This window comes from Exophiala viscosa (assembly GCF_022695815.1).
Source record: "Exophiala viscosa unplaced genomic scaffold EDD37scaffold_9, whole genome shotgun sequence".
NCBI lineage: Eukaryota > Fungi > Ascomycota > Eurotiomycetes > Chaetothyriales > Herpotrichiellaceae > Exophiala > Exophiala viscosa.
In genome coordinates this window covers 1,168,150-1,189,609 of record NW_026944361.1, presented here as the reverse complement: position 1 = coordinate 1,189,609, position 21,460 = coordinate 1,168,150, and the positions used below count along the sequence as shown (strand labels likewise).

The window sequence follows — 21,460 nt, the reverse complement described above, 5'->3', positions numbered from 1 at the left end:
CTGCGACCTAGCCCGAAGATATCAATATTCCGTCAAAGCGAGTTTCTTTCCTACCGTCCTCCTCTTTTGTGCAATTTGCTCCGCGGGCTTTGCCGGATCTTTCTTCAATGCTTGTAGCAACATGCCGGCATCGAAAAAGCCATCTGTAGTGGTGTCAGTCAACTCACCACCGATTGAACTTGGGAATAACTTACAACCACCCAATCCGTCATCTTCGACCTCGGCTGTCTCCATACTTGCAGGCGTCGTAGCTCCGTCGACCTTTGCAGCTTCGGCCTTGATGGCTCGGCCCCGTGATTTGAGTCTGCCATCCTTGTTCTTGTCTTCGACCTCTCTAGCCCGAGTGATCTTGGCGGCAGCCAAATCCTTGGGTCTGACTGCTTTGAGTAGCCGGCGGATCTCATTGAGATAAGATTCAAGGCTGTCGACGAACCGTTTTGTCTGACGATGCTTGCTGCTTGCGCAGACCGAAATGCAATCATCCTTGATGATATACCCAATGCCAAACCCATCCCCAGAGACTGGCCCAAAGCCAAAGTGGCGTAACGACGGGTTCCCGCAGTTGGACGTGCTAAGAATTGTGTTGTTAATTTTCTCCCATCCGGAGTCGCTGAACAGAGCGGGTGTCTGATGCAGAGGAGGTGCAGGAGAGCGACTTGCACTTGCGTCTGTCCCAGCGCGTGAACGGTTCTGGCTGATTGGCGACTCCTCAATTCTCCTCGGACTTCCGGCATCGCTAAAGTCAGTGGGGCTCGAATAACCGTTCGAGCTGAATCCTGTCGTGCTGGCCGTTTCTGCACCTTCATCATTCACCTTACGCTGCCACACGCAATAAAGGGCATACAAATGGCGATCATGGCCTTGTGCCTTACTCGATTCTTTGGTTATGGCAGTGTGTTTCAGGGCGGCGGCTTTGAGGGCGTCAACTTTCTTTTGAGGTGCGTTGTCGGCCCAAAAGGTCTTGACAAAGTTGATACTTTCTGGTGTTACTGATCGAATTGCTTCCGTTCGTCCATGGAAGTACATTTTGGTCATGGCCGGCTCATACGTGTTCTCGACCTTTCCATAAAGCCCATAGTATGCGGCTTGAAATGCCATTTGGACGAACGCGTCCGGCGAGAATCCCATCGAGGTGATGAAGTTCTTACCATAGCCGGTGAAATCCAAAGTTTGAAACTCATTTTGGTGGATGAGGTCAGCAAGCCTCGTCTCTGCGAAACGGAGTGCAATTGAGAGTTCCGGAATCATGTCCCATTCCAACTTGTGAGGAGTGGTACTGACATCGCCGAAGCTTTCTGGGTCTCGCTTCGAAGGATCAGGACTTTGACTCGTCCACATGGTTGGGGCTTGGCCATTGATGGACTTGGCGTATCGCAGTATAGTATCAGTGTAGACATCACTTGCGAACCGCAGAACGGTATGGCCGTCCACACCCGTATGCTCGAAATTGATGCCTGCGCTTCCACTCTTGCAGACAATAATTTGTAACTTGTCATACCACCTGTTCGTACACGTCCCAACCTGGACACCGCGATTTACTTCGCTCGTGCCGCATAGCATGTTACCGCACAAATGAGAGTTGTCCGTTGGTTCAGTGTAATCGAGGCAGACTATAAACAATGCCGAGTCGACAATGTTAAGGCAGTCTGCATTGTTGGAGCCCTCCTCCCGGGTCAAGAGGTCTCTCAGTCCCGACCAGACCTTTCTGTTTTCAGTACTGAGCACACCGAGTGCCCCTCTGGCTGCTTCGTGAATCGGGATTTGTTCTGCATCGTCAGCAATGACCTGCAAATTGACTGCAAGGTCTTTTTCGGTCATGATGAGGTCGTTGTTCTCGTCAAGCACGTCAAACCAGTAGAACTGGCCACGACACATGACCACGACGTGTTTGGAGTCTGAATCCTGGCCAATAATACACCCATTATCGGTCGGTACGCGAGCCGTTCCAAAAAGTCGTGAGTACTGATACATATCCAATGGCGTGCCCCGGAGCGTGTCCGGAGGTAGCTCTTCCTTGCGGACGGCTCTGACGAAGCAGAGTGCGGAGATGACCAGAGACGCCGCACGAGTGACTTGATTGTTGCGAGCGGGCGTAGGGTCGTCTTCGAGCAGAAAGAAGGGATTCAGGTTCAACACCACGGGGTTGTCATAGTTCAAGTACGAGTCGTACCAAAACTGCTCGATATAGCTGGTCTGTCCCGTGGCGTACTTCTTGAGCCTCTCTTGCAGGTCCTTGCCCTCGTTGTCGAGAAAATCGCGTACTGCCGCCTTTGTATCATTGTGTTCACTGGCACCCTGCAGAGGAGCCAGAGCCTCGAGATACCTCTTCAGTGTCGAGTCGAGTTCGGGTATGGGCAACTTAGGAAGTTTGTCTTGCGCAGCGAAGGTGATGCCTTTCTTGGACTTCTCCTGCTTCAAGGAGATAGGCTCCTGCTCTTGCTTGGTGTAAGACTCCTTGACATTCTTAGCGTCCTGGAGCGCCTCCTTCACCTGATCTCCGCCCATACTAGCACCTGTGGCCTCCGGTGGAGGATTCCTGATGGTCTCGTCGATCGAGGTTGGTCGCGCGAAATATCTCGTTCCTGTGGTTGAGGAAGGCATGGTTAATATTGTGATCATGCGTACAATGCAGCCAGTAATGTGGCAATGTTCAGCATGCGCAGTGCAGTGCGGTAGAAGTAATGGCAGTCGTGCAAACAGTAGGGTGGCATGGAGAATAGATTCTTTCAAATGGGCATTGATTTCAACAGCAGAAAGAGACAAGAAGGCGCAACATAAATGATACTCATAAGGACGTGGGCTGAGAGTGACAGCAATATGGATAAATGCTTTCTTCCAGATATGGTACAATCAGGAGGGGTTGAAATCATCAGAGTGATCGTGATCGTGATCATGACCATTGGCAGCCATCAGGTGGCTACAGCACATGTGAAGCCCCAAATGGGGGCGGATGAAGCGGACGCTTGTCTCCACAAATCCACAATCGTGGTACGATGGAGAAGAGGTCCATGTGAACAGCTTGGTCGGGATGTATCGTAACCATGTGGAAGCATGATGGGTGCGAATGCGATGGTGCTGGTAGCGGCTCGGAGGAAAGGAAGGGAAAAAGAGGTGGACGTACAAAAAAGAGCGTGGAGGCAGTTCGGAGCCTGTCAGGTAGGCTTTGTCGGCGCGGGATCCGACCTCTCAGTGCCCGTAGTCGCTGGCCGAGGCGCGGTACTTTAGACGTCAACCGAGGGGCGGGAACAGGAAGCCGAAACAGGTGGAAAAGGCTTCTATAGGACTGTGGGTGGTTTGAGTAACAAAAGGAGGAGTCCAGTAGAGGTATAGAATAAGATATAGACTCTTGTAGTCTCTTGTTGGTCATACGATGAGAAGAGTGCACGTTAAAGTGCTTTGATTCCTCTCCTCTTTTGGGATTTGGAATCTCCAATCAACCTCGTGACGTAGCAGATCGCTTATTAGCCAGAAAATCCCCCAGAGTATCGCGAGATCATCAGCAGCTTTTACTCTTCATTATTGTGGACTGTTCCAGGTTTATAGGACATCACATTGACCTTCAGCTCTGGCACTCACCTATGCGATATTCTCGCGCTTGTCGCCAGGCCGAGAATGGATCGATGGACCATCGGACAGGTGGGTGAAGACGCGACGCTCGATGGCATGATCAAATACTCGTACCGGAGGCGAGGGGAGGGGAGACGATCCAGGAGCAGGGTTCCGGGTCAAAAGCTTCCATTTCTCCGGAGCCGACGCCTATTGCAACGAGGGGTGGAAAGAACCCGGGGTAGCTTAGAATTGCAAGGAAGGGGAACAGGTGTTTCAGGGCATCGGCGCGCACCCCGAAGACACAATCTGGGCACTGGGTCCGGGTGAGAGACATTACGGAAATTCTTCGGCAACAAACAGCTGGAAAGTGGTTGTCATTAATCTTTTCAGCTTCATCTGTTTATGTTACAGATTCAACCTGAGGTTTGCTCTGCATCTCCCTTTCCTTCTGCCCAAGAAATGCACTTTTGACAATGACGCCCCAAGTGCCGATAGAATCCAATGCCAGCATGCAGTAATGTTCAACCATCGAAGGAAAACCTGCAAGTGATGGTGAAGAAAGTGGCTCACTCAAAAAACAAGCAAAAAAGAAAATCCAACACTTTCAACTCCATTCCAATAATCCCTTGCATCAGAATCATTAGCTTCCCAAGATGTCAAAGCCCAAGTGCTGGAAACTGCGGATGCTTGAAAATGTGAGTCATGATCCGTGAAGTCGTGAAAGAACATTTGACTGGTGAGCGTCTAATATGTCACGGTGGCCTCGCCCTGTGGCTCTAAAACATTGTCTCCGTATTCACCAGCATAATTGCCTGCATCTTCGAGTTAGTTGAAACATCCTGACGAGGAGAAGAAGGAGAAAACAAACCAGCTGGGCTGTAATTGCAGACAGTGAAGTAAGGGCTAACACCACTGCCAGTATTGGCTAGGCCGTCGGGGCAATATTGAGTGGCGCATCCCACAGAAGTGGTGGACTTCCAGACGATCTGGGAGTAGTGGCCCCAGTGCTCGAAGTTGGTCATATCGGGGCTAGCTTCTCCGTAGGGGAGGGGATACCAGCCGATTTCGTCGTTGTACATCTCGTTGGTGATCATGGCGGGAACACCAGATGGGGGAGAACCGGCGCCAATGTTCTGGCCATAGCCACCACCGCCGGTGCTGGTGTCATGCTCGTAGACGCAGCTGGCGGCAATCTCTGCTGCAATTGTCGCCATGTCGTCACTCCAGACCAGGTCGGAGACCGAGGCATTTTTACGGTGGATGTTGTGGGATTCGAGAATACTTGATTCGTAAGTGCTCGTGGAACTCGACGAAGAAGCGGTAGAAGTGGTGGATTCGGTTTCGGAGCTTGTGGCTTCTACAGTACTTGTGGCTTTTGCTGTGCTTGTGGCTTTTGCGGTGCTGGTGCTGGTGCTGGTGCTCGAGTCGACTGTCTCGTCTGCAGTGGTAGCAGAAGTGGTAGTTTCGATATTAGAAGTGATGGTGGTCGCAACAGTCTGAGAGTGAGTGTGGGTGACGGTGCCAGCCGCCGCAGTCATGGTGGTAGCAGCAGACGCAGCCGCAGAAGCACCACTGCTGCCACTCCAGCCACCACGCCAGCCATCACGCCAATTGCCTGAGCTCACGGACCAGTCACCATCAGAGGACCAGGCAGAGTTGCTCGACAACGCGGTAGTTTCGGTGACAGTGGGGTCGACAGCGGCAGCATCAACGGCAGAGGCAGCAGAGGCAGATGTCTGTTCGGGTGAGGAGCCAGTCACCGTGACGGTAACGGTAGCCCATTGGATAGTGGTTTCGACAGCACGCTTGTCAACAGGTTTGGCGATGGTCAGTGCGGCGCATAAGGCGGCGAGGGCGAGGATTGTCGACTTCATTGTTTTCGAACTGATTTATTGACTGATAACTGATCTGATCTTTCAATAGTCTGATTGAGACCGAGTTCAATGGTTTCTCGCGGGCTATTTGATATCTGATTGTGGCAGGTAAACGGCAGTGCACCAGGCAGCGCAACGTAATTGAGAGTGCCGGTGTCAATGGGCTGGGAAAGAGCTGTGTGCGGGTGATGGTCCAAGTGTTTGTTGTGGTAAACTTTCACACCAGGTGAGGCAGAACTTCTGGAAGACGCTGGGAGTGGGCTCTGGTCAAAGAGCTGGGTCAAGCACGGACTTGAAAATGGGTGTAAACAGCACGGTCACGGACTGTGCTTCTTTTAAAGAGTGACGAGTCTTGAGCAGCTCAAATGAGGGACGAGTTGCAGGCAAGATTGAGAAGTGAAAGTAGGGTGGCTCAAAAGCCAAAAGGAAGGACAGAAGTGACTATCAAAAGTGAAGAGATGTGTAAGTGGTGGAGTGATGGCGCAAGGGAGTGAATTCGATATATCTTTTTATGGGTGCCCTCTGTTTGGATTGCCTGGGGTGCGTCTTTACCGTGGTATGCTACAGGGGTTTGTCGATTAGGTGGATCGGATCTTGCAAAAGCAGCTGGCGGGTGGCTTTCCTAGGCTCTTTAGGGTCAGTCTCTAACCGAGAGGCGTTCTCGGGTACCTGGAGCTTAACCAAACACGGTTCGCTCTGCGGGGGGGTTTTGAGATCTGTTCCACGATGACGATTTGAAGGCGCATGCGCGAGTCTGGACTGAAACGTCCAACAAGGCCTGGAGCTGAATGAGTACTAATTGCAAATTCACACGAAGTATTCGATTTCGTTGAGCGGGAGCGAAGTGGCAAGCCATCTAGCAAGGGATATGGGAATGAGGTTGATCATCATTTCGGCTTACTGTGGCAAAGGTCTCGATCTTAGGCTACGTTGACAGAATTCCGACTCGACCTGGTTGTCCCAGTCTCGACCTACGTCCACGAGATTGGATGTGTTTGTTGCAGTTGCGTGCATGAAATGTTGACATGGCAGTTGTAGCTTTACCATCGTCCCACAATGTTGATACGGACTGGCCAGAGATTGAAGCCAGCTCGAATTCGCTTCCATGATGGCACTACGAGTCGACGACCCTAGATGAAACAAGACATGGGCAAGGCCTGGGATGGTATTTTCTTCAAGGTATTCGAATAGGCAGTCTTGGATTGGTGGAAGTGTTCGTTGATGAAGATGGAGATGCAGGTCCGAAATGACTTGCATTGAACTAGCGAAAGAAACTGCGCCCGAAGCTCCGCTAAAGTCAGGTGCGGAATCCGTGTCCAAGCAATTAATTCCCCGAAGTTTCAAGTTCTTCTTCCTCGACTTTCTTCCACCTTTGCTGGCTGGACCATTCGACGTTGTTACACTTCTCACCAGCCTCGCCCTTCGAAGCACTTGACTATCTCAGCTGCTACCCGGTCCCCACGATCCCCAAATCTTAGGCCCAAAGTTTATGAGAGACGCGCACCCGACTCCTGCCTCGTGGCTGAGATCGGCAGAGATCCTACAGTACATCCAGCCATCGCGATGTCCCGCACTGACCATGGTGCTTACGTTGTTGGTCCAATCCACATCACTCCAACATCAAACGCGCAGTTGTTCCGGCAGCTGCTCGACTCGCAGACCATGTCCTCGATGCGAAATAAGCTCTCTTCACGCCTAAAAAGACTTTTTATGACCAAGGGAAGAAGATCCTCATACGAATCTACCCCCAGCCAGGTCGACTAACCCGCCTTTTCCTCGTCGGAAATTGCGCCCAACAGGATTGTTTTCAGAGTGACCGCATAGACTCCTGCATTCAGGTTGTGATTCCAGGTACCCGCACTACGTCTACTGGGCTAGTGTAACAGCATGGGGCTCCTTTCTCACGTTTCCTGTGTGTAACACCTGAGATGCCTTTGCTAGTTCTCCGAACGTACTCAAACCCTGACCACGAAATTGCGAGACAGGGCGATGAGTAGATACCGACGATATGCAAAGACATGTGGCTCCTGTCCCAGATCCGTCCTCGTCCTCCGACCTGCGTACGACAAGGAGCATACATTCCCGCATTTGAGGACCACGTCTCCTTCAGCTAACGCCTACCAGCCCCAGAAGTTCCCCATCGACTTCTCGGGGCCGGGTTCGTACAACACTTACGATGAAATCCTTCCCTTTCAGCAGTGGTACTAACCTTCACCGGAGCGAACTCCAGAACCATAACTTCTGTCCTTCAACCACGTGAATCCAGTCCGACACATCACTTGCATACACCTCCGACACACAAGCCGTTGCTGCAGACCGTGAGTGTGGGGACACACATGTGCGCTCCCCTTGCTGAGCAGGGTAAATTGACTTGCCACAACGTGAACCTGGAACTGCATTTGTTCCTCGTTCCTGACTTTGCACGCTGCCCTTGGAGCTCATCGCATTACCATGGACATACCTAGGTAGACATCATTGCCGGCTTATATGGCGCTGGCTTGTCTGAAATATGCTTGCCAGTGTCTTTAAGGACTATATCCTGACATGTGCATAATTGCTAATGTTCTGAAGTCTCGTTGTGCACACTTAGCTATTTCTCAGATTGAGGACTTACAAAGTCCGGCCAGCTTCCATCGTCCGTCTCGAGGTCCATTCTACCACCTCAGTCCCCTCAAGGTGCCCATCACGAAGACGCAACTCCGGCGTCCCAACGGTTGGTCACCAATGTCAATGCATTCGTAACTCAAAGACTCCTCCGGATTACACATCCCTTAATATTACCTAGGTATGCTTTTACCAGTACTTGCCGAGGAAAAAGACTATGCTACTGATCACTTCGAACATGTTTATCGAGTCAAGGATACCTTGTCAAAGCTGAGCAATAATTTGTCGATGACATTCACCATCAGTATTTCGGTCGGTCGGTCTGATTTTGTCCAAGAGTTCTTCCATGTTCTCCTTGACCTGCGGTGTCATTGTGGCTTGAGGGGAGGTCATGGATCTCCGCTAATCAGAAGTCTCCATGTCGAGCGAGTCCGACTGCACTCGTCCTTTGGCGTCACTTTTTACCAGGACACTTCTCTTCGTGCGGCACAACAACCGTGCAACTTTATCACCTGCAGCTTTATAAGTCACTTTCTGAGCTATTGTCGAGAACTGTTGGCACGAGTGAGTCAAATGTCAAATGACGCCACTTGCATCCGTCTGACGAGTCATCTGTGACCTGCGGAATTTCTTTTGTCGTTCTTCTGGATTTCTTTGGCTCTCGATCTGAGCTTGGAACCTTGAGCTTTGCAATACCCCAGGCTTTTTGGGAGCTCAGCAGGTGACAACCTCAACTAGCCTGGGAAGCAAGACTCTCTTTGGTTGATCAAGTGCCTGGTGGGCTGCACCAAGATCTAGAACTCAGTCGCCCTGCACCATGGCTTCAAAACCGATCATCCGAGTGATCGGCTCATTGAACGTCGACTTTGTTACTTTGACACCACGAGTCCCCGGACCTGGCGAGACGATAGCAGCAAAGTCTATGACAGTACATGCCGGGGGCAAAGGAGCCAATCAAGCATGTGCTTGTGGCAAAGCTGCATTCGTGTCTCCCACAGAACAAGCTGTGAAGGTGGAAATGATTGGCGCCGTCGGTGCTGACGACCCATACTATGCATCGCTTCTGAAACCAACTCTCGAAAAAAGCGGTGTCAGCACTCGCTACGTGGAAGAGCTCCAAGGAGTACAGACAGGTACAGCAACGATACTTGTGGACGAAGGCTCCAATGGTGAAAACAGGATTCTCTTTGTTCCAGGTGCCAATTACCATGTCAATGATATCAGCAAGGTTCTAGCCACGGCAACAGAAGACGGGGAGCCCGATGTTGTGGTTATGGAGGGAGAGATTCCGAGATCTATCACGTTGGAATTACTGTCGACCTTCAGCTCCGACAAGCGGAAGACCTGCGTCATTTTCAACCCAGCACCGGTGTTCGAAGAGGGCATTCCCTTAGACTCCTTGCAAAACCTCGCCGTACTGGTCGTCAACGAGAGTGAATGTCTTTTACTATTCCAGACCATCGAAGAGCTCAAGAGGATTGAGGTCCCGAGGGAGCAAGATCTGACGGAATCTCACCTCGATCGTCTTACAGAACATCTCCACACTCTAGCAGGAGTCAAGATCATCGTGGTAACACTCGGTGCTCGCGGAGTTTATTTTTCTGCACAGACTTCCCGTGCGCGCGGTTTCGTCCCTGCAGCCAAGGTCAACAGAGTCGTCGACACGACCGCTGCAGGTGATACCTTTGTGGGTTACTTTGCCACAGCTCTGGCTCCACATATAGCCAGCCACAATGCTTTGGATGGGTTCGACGTGAGGAGCGCCGTGAGCCGTGCGAATGAAGCTGCGGCCAAGTGCGTCCAACGCAGTGGAGCGATGGAAAGCATTCCGTTTGGATACGAATGAGCACGCAGCAAAGGGTTGTGGCGTCGCCGGCGCAATGGACTTGCAAGGTATACGCTGCTAGACTGACGGCTGATGACGTGACCAGCAACTGTGGGCGCAAACTGAGGAGCAATACGGCACAGTCTGCATGTCTATAGTATCGAGGCATTGAGCGCTGTTCAGAAGAATGATGACAACAGACTCCCTTGCATCGAGATGACGGAGGAGGAAGGTCTGCAAAATCAAACATGGGCATGCTATGGCTTGCATAGTGTAGCATGCCTCTTTTCAGCGAGAAATACTGCTTATATACCTCATTGTGAAGTAATTCCATTATGGTCAGCTAGAATGAGAGGCCCGGCAAGCCTTGCAGCATAGCCGACCTTACCAGCTTCCGATCCAGATAGCCTTATCGTCCCTCGGGCTCTTGATGCGGGGGTGGAGAACAATCAAGCCGAGGTCCGTTTCTCTCGACTTCATCTCTTCCTCATTCATTTACCATGCTGTGTAGACTTCAACAATAGATACCTGTCGTCACTCTATCTCCTTTCCCACATGACATGAGTGTGTGAAGCTTCGTGCAACAGAGCCTTTCATTGTCAAAAGGCCATACACAGTCTTTCCATTCTTGGTCTGGACATCGGTTATCTCACCTCAGGAAACACCAAGACCGCACCACATTATATACCCTGTTCGGCTCGATAGCACCAAAGACCCTTTAGGCCAGAAGGTATCGAAGCACCGAAAGGTTTCCCGTCCTGCAAAAATGTCGTCCAAAACTGAGCTCCCACCACCGTCTTCTGACCCTTCAGTCATCCTCTCCTACCCTGCCCCCCACGTCCTGCTCGTCACCATCAACCGCGTCCGCCAAATGAACAGCATACCAATGCCTGTACACTGGTACCTGCACCGGGTTTTCGAGTGGTTCGACCGCGAATCGACACTGCGCGTCGCCGTTATCACGGGGGCCGGACCTAAGAGTTTTTGCGCCGGCCAGGACTTGATCGAGATGGGAAAGCGTGATCCCAAGGAGATTGAGGAGAAGCCTTATCTTGCGATGCATCCGCCGACGGGGTTCGCGGGCGTGAGTAGACGGTTGGGCAAGAAGCCTGTTATCGCTGCGGTGAATGGATTTGCTCTGGGTGGTGGTTTTGAGATTGTGCTTAATTGGTGAGTTACCTTTCTCCTCTTCTCCACTTGCCTGCCAGTCCTCCTTCAGGGTTTGTGACTCTGTATCACTGGCACGACGTGTGGTCTGGTTGTGCTGTAAAGATGCTGCTCCAGGGTTGAGCATTTCATTTCACCCATCTCTGCACTGATGTTGATTGTCTGCCTGCTACTCTCTCTCGTTGGCCCACTCACAATGAGTCTGGACGATACACCGACTTGGCTGACATATGATGTAAAGCGACATGGTCGTGGCCTCCCCAACAGCAACATTCGGTCTTCCCGAAGCCCTGCGCGGCATTTATGCTGGCGCCGGCGGTCTACCCAGACTCGTCCGCAACGTCGGTCTCCCATTAGCATCGGAAATCAGCATGGCCGCACGCACGCTCTCCGCCAAGGAGGCCCTGCAGTTTCAATTGATCAACCACATCTCCTCGAGCCAGGAGACGTGTGTCCCCGAGGCCGTGAAGTTGGCGGCCAAAGTGGCGGATATCAGCCCGGACAGCATCGTCATCACGCGTGCGGCGCTGCGCCAAACATGGGAGGACAGCTCGGTTGAGCGTGCGTTTCAGAATATTGAGGACCGGATGAAGAGAGGTTTGATGGAGGGCGAGAATTCGAAGGAGGGTCTCACGGCTTTCCGGGAGAAGAGAAAGCCTGTTTGGAGAGCTAGTAAATTGTGATTGGTACTGGATGACTGGAATGTGAAGGTAGTGTGGGTATAGCTGCGTCAAAATATTGCTCCGGAACTGAAAGCGACATCTCAATGATTGCTCTAGGCTCTGAAAACATGTCTAGCCTCGTCTATTCAACAGATTCCTCTTCTCTCACTTTCCGAACATAATCTGCGTAAGTCATAAGCCTTGATAGACGCAACAAGGGACCAACATGCAGCCAACATCTCGGTGCTCTCAGGACAGTCTTGGGCAATTGATGTCCTCGTATACTGCCCTGTAGCGCCCTCCAATGCTCTCGCCATCACCAGCCCCAAGTTGCTTTCGTTCATATACCCTCCTTCTGTCTGGCTTGTTAGATGTTCATGAGACTAACATAGACACCCCAAGCCAATCCAGCCAGGCCACCAACAAGCATCCTTTGCTCCACCGGGACAAGCACAAGGTTCACCAGAGTCACTAAAGGCCAGAACTTGTACCCAGCGAGCACCATCGGGTAGAAATCCTAAGCAGCCAACCACGTCAGTACCATGATCTGGTATAGTTCTCGCTGGAAACATACCTTTTGTACCGCCGCCACTACAGCATCCCAGCCAGCACCCCTCATCAGATTGAGGACCACAATGAACAAAAGGGTATTCCCTACGGCACCAATAGTCTGATCAAGCAGGAACTTTGCTATAGTGTTGACAATCGAGAATGCCTCTTTCCCAGCATCTTTCTCATTGTTATCCTTCTTCTTAGCAGCGGCAACGTCTTGTTTGGGATTGCTGGGAAAGGTGTCCTCGAGCCATAATTGCCATTTGTAGTTGGGCGGCGTGCTGATAATCGCGAACAAGATGAATTGGATGAACGCGACGGGATCGATTGCGGAGAGGTTTCCTTCGCGGTAGACTCTAAAGCCTTGGGCGAGGGTGTTTGACGCGGCGGAGAGAACAGCACCTTGGATGGTGACTCCAAGAAGACCCGACGACATCTTCGTTGCGAAAAGCAGGGAAAGCTCGGCGAGGTGAATTAGGTAGTCCGGAAGTATTAGTAGTTTAGACTCTATCATTCTCGATAAACATAGAGATCAGGGTCTCGTCATCAATTCGGCAGGGTATCAACAAGATTCAGCACACGGGAGGCACTTTATAGTCTTTCCACACATCACGACCACGTGGCACAAGACAAACCAAGGTATGGTGTTCATGAGAATGTTAGGCCCAGTTCTGCGCAGGACGTTGGGGAACAGAAACATACAAACGAGCAGACGGGCCGGCAAGCATTTTATCCGAAAATCTGCCCGAACCAAACCGCGCCTGTTTGTTGTTCAACCTCAACCTCAACCTCAACTTCATACTTTGCCGATACTCACATGATCCAACTCATCGCATCGCCGATGAGTGTCGCGTGCGACGCCCAAAGGCCTACTAAGGTCTTGCCCAAAGCATGCCTCCACACGAACTCTATGAGATCCCGGTAGGTACCTGCAGACGTGACTTCATTTTGACGTGGAAAAGGATTCGTGTATCCGAAGCCATGTGATCTCAATCGTCCACAGTGCAGGCCCATGGATGTTTCCAGAGTCTGACGTGACTGGGCATATTTTCTGAGGTATACCAATATAACTCGCTTCGCTTCTCACAGATCCTGCAGACGTCCTTGTTTGTAACCGCAAGAAAGAACAAATCAAGACCTATACTACATTAAACAAGACTTACAAACTCACACAACATGCCTCGAGGAGCTGAATACGCCGGCGAACCGCCCCAGTCCGACAACGCGATCGGTCTTAGTCACGATATTGTCCACGGAGGAGATGGAAAGGTACGGAACCTCACGCGACCTGCCTGGTCCCCGTCACACTAATCTAACGTCTCTCTTTGAACAGCCCACATCTGAAGAACCGATACCGAGGGCCAGCAAAACAGCTCCCCTGCCCGAAGGCCTGAGTGAAGTCAACGATGGTGTTCACAGTGGAGGCGGGAGCAGAGGAACACCTGCAAGTGGCAGTGGAAAAAGCGGACATATACCCAAAACGCTCGGCGAGGCGAAAGGTACACATGTAGAAGGCAGGAAACCCGTCGAGACATTGGCAGCAGGGACAGAATCACAAACCACGAATTTGGGCACCGATCCAGCCCATTACCAGGATTCAAACATTCCCGAGGGGAAAAAGAGGGTGGAGACCGCTAACTAGATGTCCGCGGTATGAAACAGCTTTAGACGGCTAAAGGGGCAAAAAGTTCAGCATAATGCATCATTGTCCTATATCAATATATCTATACCATCCAATGATGTTGGCTAACCAGCTACCGGCTCTCTGGACACAACTGGTGAGAGCACATCTTGCCCAACATTGCCGTCACTGGCAATCGTAAGTGTAGGCTCTTCGTCCTTGTCCACATCAGGCGCCGTCCAGCCAACGCCAGCTTGAACAAAGAGCATAAGAATAGCCAAGACGCCACCAGCCGAGTAAATGGTTCTCAGCGCCGTCTCATAGCCGACCAGAGCGACCTCCCTCTCCACGCCCGTCAGCTTCTGCACCGTAACCGGCGATCCGAGCAACTGCCTGATCAATGCTCCCTTGCCCGTGATCCCTCTTGCCAGAAACTCCTTCGTCAGCGTCCGCTGCAACGTTCTGAGAAACAATCCTCCTGCAACAGACGACCCAAATGACCCCGACAAACTGCGGAACATAGCATTCAGCGGAATGACAATGATATGCGTAGCAGGGATCGTCAAATGCAGGACATGCGCAATCGAGTAGTTCAGCAGACAGCCAACGATTGCCCCGTTGACAAACAGCACCGTAAGATAACCGTAGATATTCGAGCCGGGCGTCGAGATCCACGAGACGGCGAACATGGACATGATGAACAGCACGCACGTGACGATGCAAGCGTAATAGAATGATCCCGTGCGTCGAATGTGCAGCCAGCCCGCCAACAGACCACCCAGCCCAAATCCCAGGTTCGTCGGGATCAACGTGAGGCCAGCGCTGGCCTGAGACCAGCCGCGCAGGGTGAGCACGTACGTCGGCGTGTAAAACAGAACGCTCCACCGGGCAGTCATGACGCCGACGGTCGCAATACCCGTAAGGATATTGCCTCTTGACCGCAGAATGGAAATCGGCACGATAGGTTGATCAGCCCAATGCGCTTCGACCAGGACGAACAGCACGAGCGAAGCAACCGACAAGACAATCGGCGTGATTTGAACCTTTGGCGACGACAAGCTGTATAGCAGTAGCACCACAGCGCCTATGATGGTGACGACACCGAAGTAGTCGATTTGCGAGAGCTTCGTGGCGAGAGATTGCTTGTGATACGCGCCCGCTGCTGTGGAGGCATCAAGTCTTCGCGGTTCAGGGATGGTGAAGAAAGCCAGAAGTGCCGCAGCCAGGGTGAATGGGATTTGCAGCCAGAACACCGCGCGCCAGCCGACGAGCGGCTCGAGGGCGCCAGCGATGATAGCCCCGCAGGCCACACCGGATGTGTAGCCCGTGTTGATGGCGCCGAAGAACAAGCCTCGTCTGCGCGGGGCGGTGAGTTCAGTGACCAGGATGAATGCGACGGGCGTGACGGACGCGCTGCCAATTCCCGTGACAACGCGGCCGGCGAGGAACGCGTTGACAGAAGGCGCTTGTGAACTGATGAGGAGGCCGCATGCTTGTACACATATTGACGCTAGGAGGTAGACTCTGGGCGTGAAGATGGCGCAAAGGCGGCCTGCGACGGGTGTGATGCTGGTTATGGCGATGAGGTAGGCGGAGGTGAACCAGCTTACTTCGGTGGATGCGCCGAGATCGGTGGCGATGGGCGATTGGATCGTCGTCATCAGTGAGACATTGTTGGTCAGGATGAAAATTAGGAGCCAGATGGATAGGCAGATGAGTGTGCCTCTCAAAGTTGAAAGGTTTCCATCTTCGTCTTGGACATCCGGTAGTGCAGCCTCATCTTGACTTGGGCTGGTCTCGCGTATTAGGGGAGTGCGCTCCGAGTCGGAGGCCTTTGTTGCCATGGTTGAGCTTGAATGCCTTAACAAGCGCGCATCAAGGGAGCAAGGATGCCATTGCGTTCAGTTGTGAATGGCGGCGCCACAATAATAGAAGAGTCGTGTTTCTGAGAGTGAGAACAGCTGTTGTTACACGCTGACTCCTGGAAAAATATATCGGAGTTGAACGACAATGACATAATACGGCAGGGCGCGCTCGCTAACAAGTTTAGGGGATGCAATAGAGGCTTAAAATGGCAGCTTAACCGACAATACGTACACATACAAACAAGTACTAAGAGACGTAGAGTGAGTGAATCATGTCAAGGGCCCAATGGTCTTCGATTGCAAGTGGTCAGCTGGGACTATGTAAATGAATGGCATGATGGGTATGTCTCAACCCATGTTTGAACCCAGTGCTCGACCATGGGCCTGCGTGCATGTCCCTCCACGAGGGCGCTTACTCGGCACATTCAGCCTTTCGAGTCTCAAAGACTTTCAATGCTTCCTCGGCAGCTTTAACACCACTCAAGACCATAGCGCCAAAGGTCGGACCCATACGGTTGGCTCCGTCCAGCTCACTAAGCTCCATGCCGCCCATGATCAAGCCTGGCGAGACTTCTCGGGTGCCTTTGACAATGGCATCTTCCGCGCTGTTCATGTCGAGGGCACGCATGCCGCCCAACTTCTCGATCGCGTTCATACTGACGAGACGCTTGGCGCAGAATGCTCCAAATGGTCCATCGTGGCCGGTCGTGCTGATGACGAGTGGGGCGTTGATTGTGCTGGGAACATCACAGTCAGCGACGGGTGAATTATCAGTAGATCGTGAGACTTACTTTGGATCCATGCAGCTGTGGTTGTCATGGTGGAGCGTGACCAAGGTCCAGTTTGTGACCACGCCAACGATGCGAAGGCCTCCATCTGCGGATGGGCGCGTGATCAGATCCTCCACGCATGTAGCATTGAAGAGCTTGACGTTCGGCATGGCAAGGACTTTGCTCATCAAGGTGCTCATGAACAGAGCGGCGTGCTTGACGACGACGTAGTTGCCTTCATCCTCGAAGGGCACGCCAATGTCGTTCAAGAACTCTTCTGCTGGCTTGCGGAGTACCATGGCCGAGAAGAGCTGGCCACCTAGCCAGCAGCCGCCACCGGGCGAGACGGAAGCTTCGATGATGGCGATCTTCAAGTCGGGACGGGCCTTGGCCAGGGTGTACGCGGTGGACAAGCCGCAAGAGCCGGCACCGCTGTTGATGGGTTAGAAGGCTGTACGGAATACAAGCTGCGCCTGAGGCAGGTCACTTACACAATAACGATATCCGACTCGGCGTAACGGTCAAGGTCGGCAAAGTAGCGTTTGGTCATGGCACGGGAGACTTGAGACTCGCGGATGGGAGCAAATTTGAAGCTGTCCCATTTGCCGGCAAAGTCATCAAGAACCTTGGTGTGGTTGCCAGAGGCATTAAGAGTTAATGTCTTGGGCGTGTCAAGAGAACTCTTCAGCTCTTTGGTTGCAGTAAAGCCATCGAACTCGTTGAAGGTAGCGATTGGTGGAGACATCCTGTAACTGGTTAGGCGAGGTTGTTCACTGTCAGGCATGAAAAAGAGGGAGAATGGAGCATGATCCTTCCGCTGGTATTATCCAGAGTCAAGTTCAACCGTATGATCTCAGAACGCACTTCCACGACTCCAGCAGTGCTCATCTCCAGCGCCTCAAGAGGACTGGGTGGATGAGCACATTGTACGCTGGCAGGAAAGTTGCGAACACCGGTTCATGCTCAGACATGGTGTGATGCCTGATCTTGATCAAATACTAGTAATATACCTTGACCATGATGTCTCTCAACCAAGCGAGTGGATGACATGGCGTCCTCCATCTTTTTGTGAGTGAGGTTTACTTGGTCGGATCGTTCAAGAAATCTGCGATAAGTCAGCCTGGGGGCATACTTGTGACCATGGTTGTAGGAGTACTTGAATGAGAGCTCTTTGACTTTCGAAATGGATTGGTCGAGATCCTTTGTGGGAGATAGGAAGCGAGAAGAAATAAATTCAGATGCGTTCCTTATATACATTACAGTAGCTGGTCTTGATAGGAAAGACACGGGAGCTATGGAGGGGTCTCTGAGGGGTAAATATGGGCCAGGCGGGATATACACCCGCTTATCATCGCATAGGTCGAATGATCAGACTACCATAGTGGGACCGCTATCAAACCAATGGCAGGAATGACCAATGATCACGACATCTGAAAATCGGAAAAGCGAAGCAATCGTGGCGACGGTAAAGATATCCTGGTACTGCTTCGTCAACCGTGAGCAACAGGAACTCAAGCAATACCTCCTGTGGGAGACTGCAAGGGCAGACATTTTCGGAACCGAAATGCCTTCGTCTTCGATGAAGATGTGGCAACAGCCTGGAAGTACTGATAAACACTATCCGAGACTATCAGCTCGGAGTGACTGCATTGACAACCCTCGTGCCGGTATCAGCGCTCCTCCTTGCTGGCGGAAGTCCTGGGCCCATCTTCAAATTCGTACTTGCCCCATATACCCTCTGGTAAAGGCGGCGGATTTTTGAACGCTTGTTGGACTCTTTGAGCAGTCTGCGTAAATTGCGCAGACACCTCTTCCCAGCTTCCGGATTTCAATACAAGTTTCCCGTCTTTCTTTCTAAACTGACCTCCAATCATGACGTGCTTGATGTCGGCTATGTTGGAATGGAGGACGACTGCCGCAACTGGATCTGTCCATCCAAGCATATTGGGCGAGTTCCCGTCGAAGCAGACGATATCCGCTTTGGCTCCAACTCTCAGGACGCCAATGTCATCGCGGTGAATCGCGCGGCCGCCATTTCTGGTCGCCAGCAGGAACGCATCCATCACAGACATTGGGGTTTGCTTTGGAATATGCCCTCTTTTCAGAATCTCGGTAGACTGTCGCCCGCGCACAGACTGCAACCACATCCGAGCTTGCAGAAGGATGTCGCCGCTGAATGTCCACTGTGTATCGATGCCGAGAGAGGCTTGATCATGGATAAGGTGGCTTGTATCCTGTCCGTGGCCATAGTGCATCTCGGATTCGGGCGTGATCGAGATATGGTCGTTGTGTTTGCGGAGTAAGTCCATGGCTTTCGAGGACACAAAACCTGCATGCGACCAGACAAAGGGAATATGAAGATCATGGACCTCGTGCTTTGCAGCCACTTCTGGTAATTGCTGTGCAACTGGGACATATTAGCTCGAAGCTGACTTCCACCGAGTGAGATTGCTTACAAGGCCACGGACCACCAAGATAGTGTGCTGTCAAAACCTCTGCCTCGAGCTCGCGAGCCAGCTGCTTCGCTTGCTGGACGTCTCCTTCCGACATACTATCTAGGCCATCTATGGCAAGGCCCATCCTGACCAGGTCATCCGCTTTGGGAAATTCACTCTTCAAACTCTTGAGTGTGCGATACTGCTCGTTGATCGGGAAATTATCGCGGTTTATGGGATGATAACACCACCAAATTCTTGCGCCGCTGTCCAGAGCAGCCTTCAATCCAATTTTCATCACTGCTTGCGTCCAATTATTGTGAGCATGCTCCAAATAGGAAGTGACACCTGCATTGATGCCCTCGATGTATCCCTCCAGAGAACTAACGTAGACATCCTCTGGAGCCCATTCTTGGATGTTTGATGCTCTCTGAGAAACCCAGCCGAAGTACTGTGCCAAAGTGACGTCTGGACCAAGTGTCCGGTATGCTGTCTGCCACATATGACAATGTGTGTTGACAAGGCCGGGAGACACAATCTGGCCCGTCACATCAATGACCTCGGCTTGGGGATAGCTGTTGTCTTTGGAGGCATCAGTATCAAGTATAGCAGCGATACGATCACCTTCGATGACGACGCTCGCTTTTCGAAGCACCTTTATCGAAGCCGAATCTTCGTCGTACGCAAGAACAGTGCCATTTCTGAGTATAGTCGCGCTCATGATGTAGGCCTTGGAGCATCAGAGTCGCACCGTTTGCAATGGAGAGGATTCCCGGTGCTCTACACACTCCAGCCTGCTTTTGAATGTATGACGGGAGGTCTGTCTTGAGCTCGTGTCTATGAATCAATTGTTGAGCCGGACGTTCTGTGGGACATATCCAGCTTGACGCGAATATGTTGGCTATTTTGTTGAATACAAGCACGCACGAGGTCTTATCATCGGCAAGAGTGTTTTATCGGCAGGCATAATCTTTCTGTGAGACGCTAGTATGCGAGCTAGAACAAACACTCACATTCACCATGCAGTACTTCAGGCAGCCCGTGGAAAGAATGTACGAGAGTGGTACGCACTCCAATCGCAGTGCAGATTCCGAGTCCGACGAAAGACGATTCTGTTTCGCTCTCGCTTCAAGTGAACGTCCGAAGAACGGACGGCCGTCAATTCGACATTGCGGGAATGTGCATGTTGTACAAGTGGTCGTGATGCTTGTTCTCTTAGAGAAATGTCTTGAACAGTTGGGCTTCGAAACGCGTGACGTCATTCGAAAGTTATCGACAACTTGGCCTACTACACGACTCTCTCCTCTATTGACAACCATTTGCAGCATTATGGATCTTCGAAAAGACCATAGCCTCTGGCCAGGCGGTTTCAGAGCGGCATTGCAAGATCGGATGTACTGAATTCCGCCCAGCAGAGTGGCTGTCCAGGTCGTTGGTCGCGTAGACAGCCACGAAAGAAGATGACACTCCGAGACAACTGCTTCATGGATTCAACAAAGAAAGCGCTACATCGAGTCTCTGGACCCTGCAGATGGAGCCCATCCATGACCCGAATCGTCGAATGTTATTCCCGTATTTCTAGGCCTCTTCCAGTCTCGTACCAATCTGGAAAATGGGATACTTCATCGAGACTACCGTCAAAAAAATGTCCAAGTCAATACGTGCAAGTCGCCAACCCGGCGTATCTGCAACTGGACAGGTTTTCGTCGATGCCTTGGGTTGGCGACTTGGATACAATGACTTGGACATTTTTCACGGTAGGTTAGGTGAATACTTGGACCTTTCACCCAGGCTACCGTGAAAAAAATATCCAAGTCAATGCGTGCAAGTCGCCAACCCAGTGTTGGACACTTGTTACCGGTGCCTTGGGTTGGTGACTTGGACACAATGACTTGGACCTTTTTTTCACGGTAGTCTGATTGAATATTTGGACCTTTTTTTCTGTTGATGCCCCGGGGTGACGACTCGGACACACTGACTTGGATTTTTTTTTTATGGTAGTCTAGTTGAAGACTTGGACACTTCGAACTTGGTGATGTTTTCTTCACAGTCACTGATGTCCCAGAGCTGGATTGTGCAATCATCGCTGCAGCTCGCAAGCAACCGAAGCAGGTTTGTCCTCAAGTCTGACATTTCACGGATAGCAACACCGAACACGGAGCCCTTATGCCCAGTAACAACATGTCTTGTGGACGTAAGCCATACTTCACAGCTGGGGTCTCAAAATTTCGTGAAGTTGGTGGCAGCATACGGAGATGTTTCTTTCACCTATTCAGCCGCGCGTACGTTTGGCTTTACTTCCTTGATGGCTCGTTGCTTGCGACGTGCATCTTTGCCGGCTTTCAGCGCTACAAGTCCGCCCCATGCAAGTCAAGCATTATTGGTGTCGATGCAGGTATGCCGTCCTCGGCCCCCAACCTGATGATCTAAACATGGGAACTGGCAGTAAACATACTCATCTTGCAATCCGCCACGACTCGACCAACAGTGATGATGAGGGCATCAGTCAAGGATGCGACCGTAATGTTTGGAGATT

At 51.6% G+C, this 21,460-nt stretch overlaps 9 protein-coding genes across 9 annotated transcripts; 3 read left to right on the top strand and 6 right to left on the bottom strand.

The window, feature by feature from the left end:
- Positions 1-21: 21 nt before the first annotated feature.
- On the bottom strand, positions 22-2,601 carry EDD37DRAFT_567221 (carnitine O-acetyltransferase; the record flags this gene model as incomplete). The annotated part of the gene is made up of 2 exons (XM_062814137.1): positions 22-143; positions 195-2,601. The coding sequence occupies 2 exons, from the start codon at positions 2,599-2,601 to the stop codon at positions 22-24; spliced, it is 2,529 nt and encodes an 842-aa protein (XP_062668077.1).
- A 1,305-nt stretch (positions 2,602-3,906) lies between these two features.
- EDD37DRAFT_637273 (CAP domain-containing protein) lies at positions 3,907-5,891 on the bottom strand. Its single transcript, XM_062817041.1, has 2 exons — positions 4,418-5,891; positions 3,907-4,361 (listed from the first exon to the last, which is right to left on the bottom strand). Exons 1-2 carry the CDS (start codon positions 5,421-5,423, stop codon positions 4,294-4,296), a joined length of 1,074 nt encoding a protein of 357 aa, XP_062668076.1. The 5' UTR covers positions 5,424-5,891; the 3' UTR covers positions 3,907-4,293.
- A 2,854-nt stretch (positions 5,892-8,745) lies between these two features.
- On the top strand, positions 8,746-9,971 carry EDD37DRAFT_509855 (ribokinase). Its single transcript, XM_062813595.1, has one exon. It carries the CDS (start codon positions 8,845-8,847, stop codon positions 9,871-9,873), a length of 1,029 nt encoding a protein of 342 aa, XP_062668075.1. The 5' UTR covers positions 8,746-8,844; the 3' UTR covers positions 9,874-9,971.
- Positions 9,972-10,340: 369 nt separating this feature from the next.
- On the top strand, positions 10,341-11,950 carry EDD37DRAFT_509981 (ClpP/crotonase-like domain-containing protein). The gene is made up of 2 exons (XM_062813597.1): positions 10,341-11,022; positions 11,261-11,950. The coding sequence occupies exons 1-2, from the start codon at positions 10,619-10,621 to the stop codon at positions 11,700-11,702; spliced, it is 846 nt and encodes a 281-aa protein (XP_062668074.1). The 5' UTR covers positions 10,341-10,618; the 3' UTR covers positions 11,703-11,950.
- Positions 11,951-12,048: 98 nt separating this feature from the next.
- EDD37DRAFT_652535 (uncharacterized protein) lies at positions 12,049-12,669 on the bottom strand (the record flags this gene model as incomplete). Its single annotated transcript, XM_062818460.1, has 2 exons — positions 12,049-12,198; positions 12,256-12,669. The coding sequence occupies 2 exons, from the start codon at positions 12,667-12,669 to the stop codon at positions 12,049-12,051; spliced, it is 564 nt and encodes a 187-aa protein (XP_062668073.1).
- A 710-nt stretch (positions 12,670-13,379) lies between these two features.
- EDD37DRAFT_637265 (uncharacterized protein) lies at positions 13,380-13,988 on the top strand (the record flags this gene model as incomplete). The annotated part of the gene is made up of 2 exons (XM_062817040.1): positions 13,380-13,502; positions 13,567-13,988. Coding segments are annotated over exons 1-2 (398 nt in total), but the record flags the coding sequence as incomplete, so codon positions are not given.
- Positions 13,860-15,897, bottom strand: EDD37DRAFT_509910 (major facilitator superfamily domain-containing protein). Its single transcript, XM_062813596.1, has one exon. It carries the CDS (start codon positions 15,696-15,698, stop codon positions 13,980-13,982), a length of 1,719 nt encoding a protein of 572 aa, XP_062668071.1. The 5' UTR covers positions 15,699-15,897; the 3' UTR covers positions 13,860-13,979.
- A 5-nt stretch (positions 15,898-15,902) lies between these two features.
- On the bottom strand, positions 15,903-17,766 carry EDD37DRAFT_637262 (thiazole biosynthetic enzyme, mitochondrial). Its single transcript, XM_062817039.1, has 4 exons — positions 17,646-17,766; positions 16,981-17,594; positions 16,511-16,921; positions 15,903-16,456 (listed from the first exon to the last, which is right to left on the bottom strand). The coding sequence occupies exons 2-4, from the start codon at positions 17,271-17,273 to the stop codon at positions 16,132-16,134; spliced, it is 1,029 nt and encodes a 342-aa protein (XP_062668070.1). The 5' UTR covers positions 17,274-17,594; positions 17,646-17,766; the 3' UTR covers positions 15,903-16,131.
- EDD37DRAFT_637256 (uncharacterized protein) lies at positions 17,767-20,119 on the bottom strand. Its single transcript, XM_062817038.1, has 3 exons — positions 19,940-20,119; positions 18,946-19,891; positions 17,767-18,896 (listed from the first exon to the last, which is right to left on the bottom strand). The coding sequence occupies exons 2-3, from the start codon at positions 19,643-19,645 to the stop codon at positions 18,160-18,162; spliced, it is 1,437 nt and encodes a 478-aa protein (XP_062668069.1). The 5' UTR covers positions 19,646-19,891; positions 19,940-20,119; the 3' UTR covers positions 17,767-18,159.
- Positions 20,120-21,460: the final 1,341 nt, after the last annotated feature.

Excerpts from the sequence above, each read along its gene's own strand:
- EDD37DRAFT_637273 (XM_062817041.1), bottom strand. The coding sequence starts at position 5,423 with ATGAAGTCGACAATCCTCGCCCTCGCCGCCTTATGCGCCGCACTGACC. Across the intron at positions 4,362-4,417 it reads CTGCAATTACAGCCCAGCTG|GCAATTATGCTGGTGAATAC; the intron begins GTTTGTTTTCTC and ends TCGAAGATGCAG.
- EDD37DRAFT_509855 (XM_062813595.1), top strand. The coding sequence starts at position 8,845 with ATGGCTTCAAAACCGATCATCCGAGTGATCGGCTCATTGAACGTCGAC.
- EDD37DRAFT_509981 (XM_062813597.1), top strand. The coding sequence starts at position 10,619 with ATGTCGTCCAAAACTGAGCTCCCACCACCGTCTTCTGACCCTTCAGTC. Across the intron at positions 11,023-11,260 it reads TTTGAGATTGTGCTTAATTG|CGACATGGTCGTGGCCTCCC; the intron begins GTGAGTTACCTT and ends TATGATGTAAAG.
- EDD37DRAFT_509910 (XM_062813596.1), bottom strand. The coding sequence starts at position 15,698 with ATGGCAACAAAGGCCTCCGACTCGGAGCGCACTCCCCTAATACGCGAG.
- EDD37DRAFT_637262 (XM_062817039.1), bottom strand. The coding sequence starts at position 17,273 with ATGCCTGACAGTGAACAACCTCGCCTAACCAGTTACAGGATGTCTCCA. Across the intron at positions 16,922-16,980 it reads GAGTCGGATATCGTTATTGT|CGGTGCCGGCTCTTGCGGCT; the intron begins GTAAGTGACCTG and ends ACCCATCAACAG. Across the intron at positions 16,457-16,510 it reads CACAGCTGCATGGATCCAAA|CACAATCAACGCCCCACTCG; the intron begins GTAAGTCTCACG and ends TGATGTTCCCAG.
- EDD37DRAFT_637256 (XM_062817038.1), bottom strand. The coding sequence starts at position 19,645 with ATGAGCGCGACTATACTCAGAAATGGCACTGTTCTTGCGTACGACGAA. Across the intron at positions 18,897-18,945 it reads TCTTGGTGGTCCGTGGCCTT|TTGCACAGCAATTACCAGAA; the intron begins GTAAGCAATCTC and ends AATATGTCCCAG.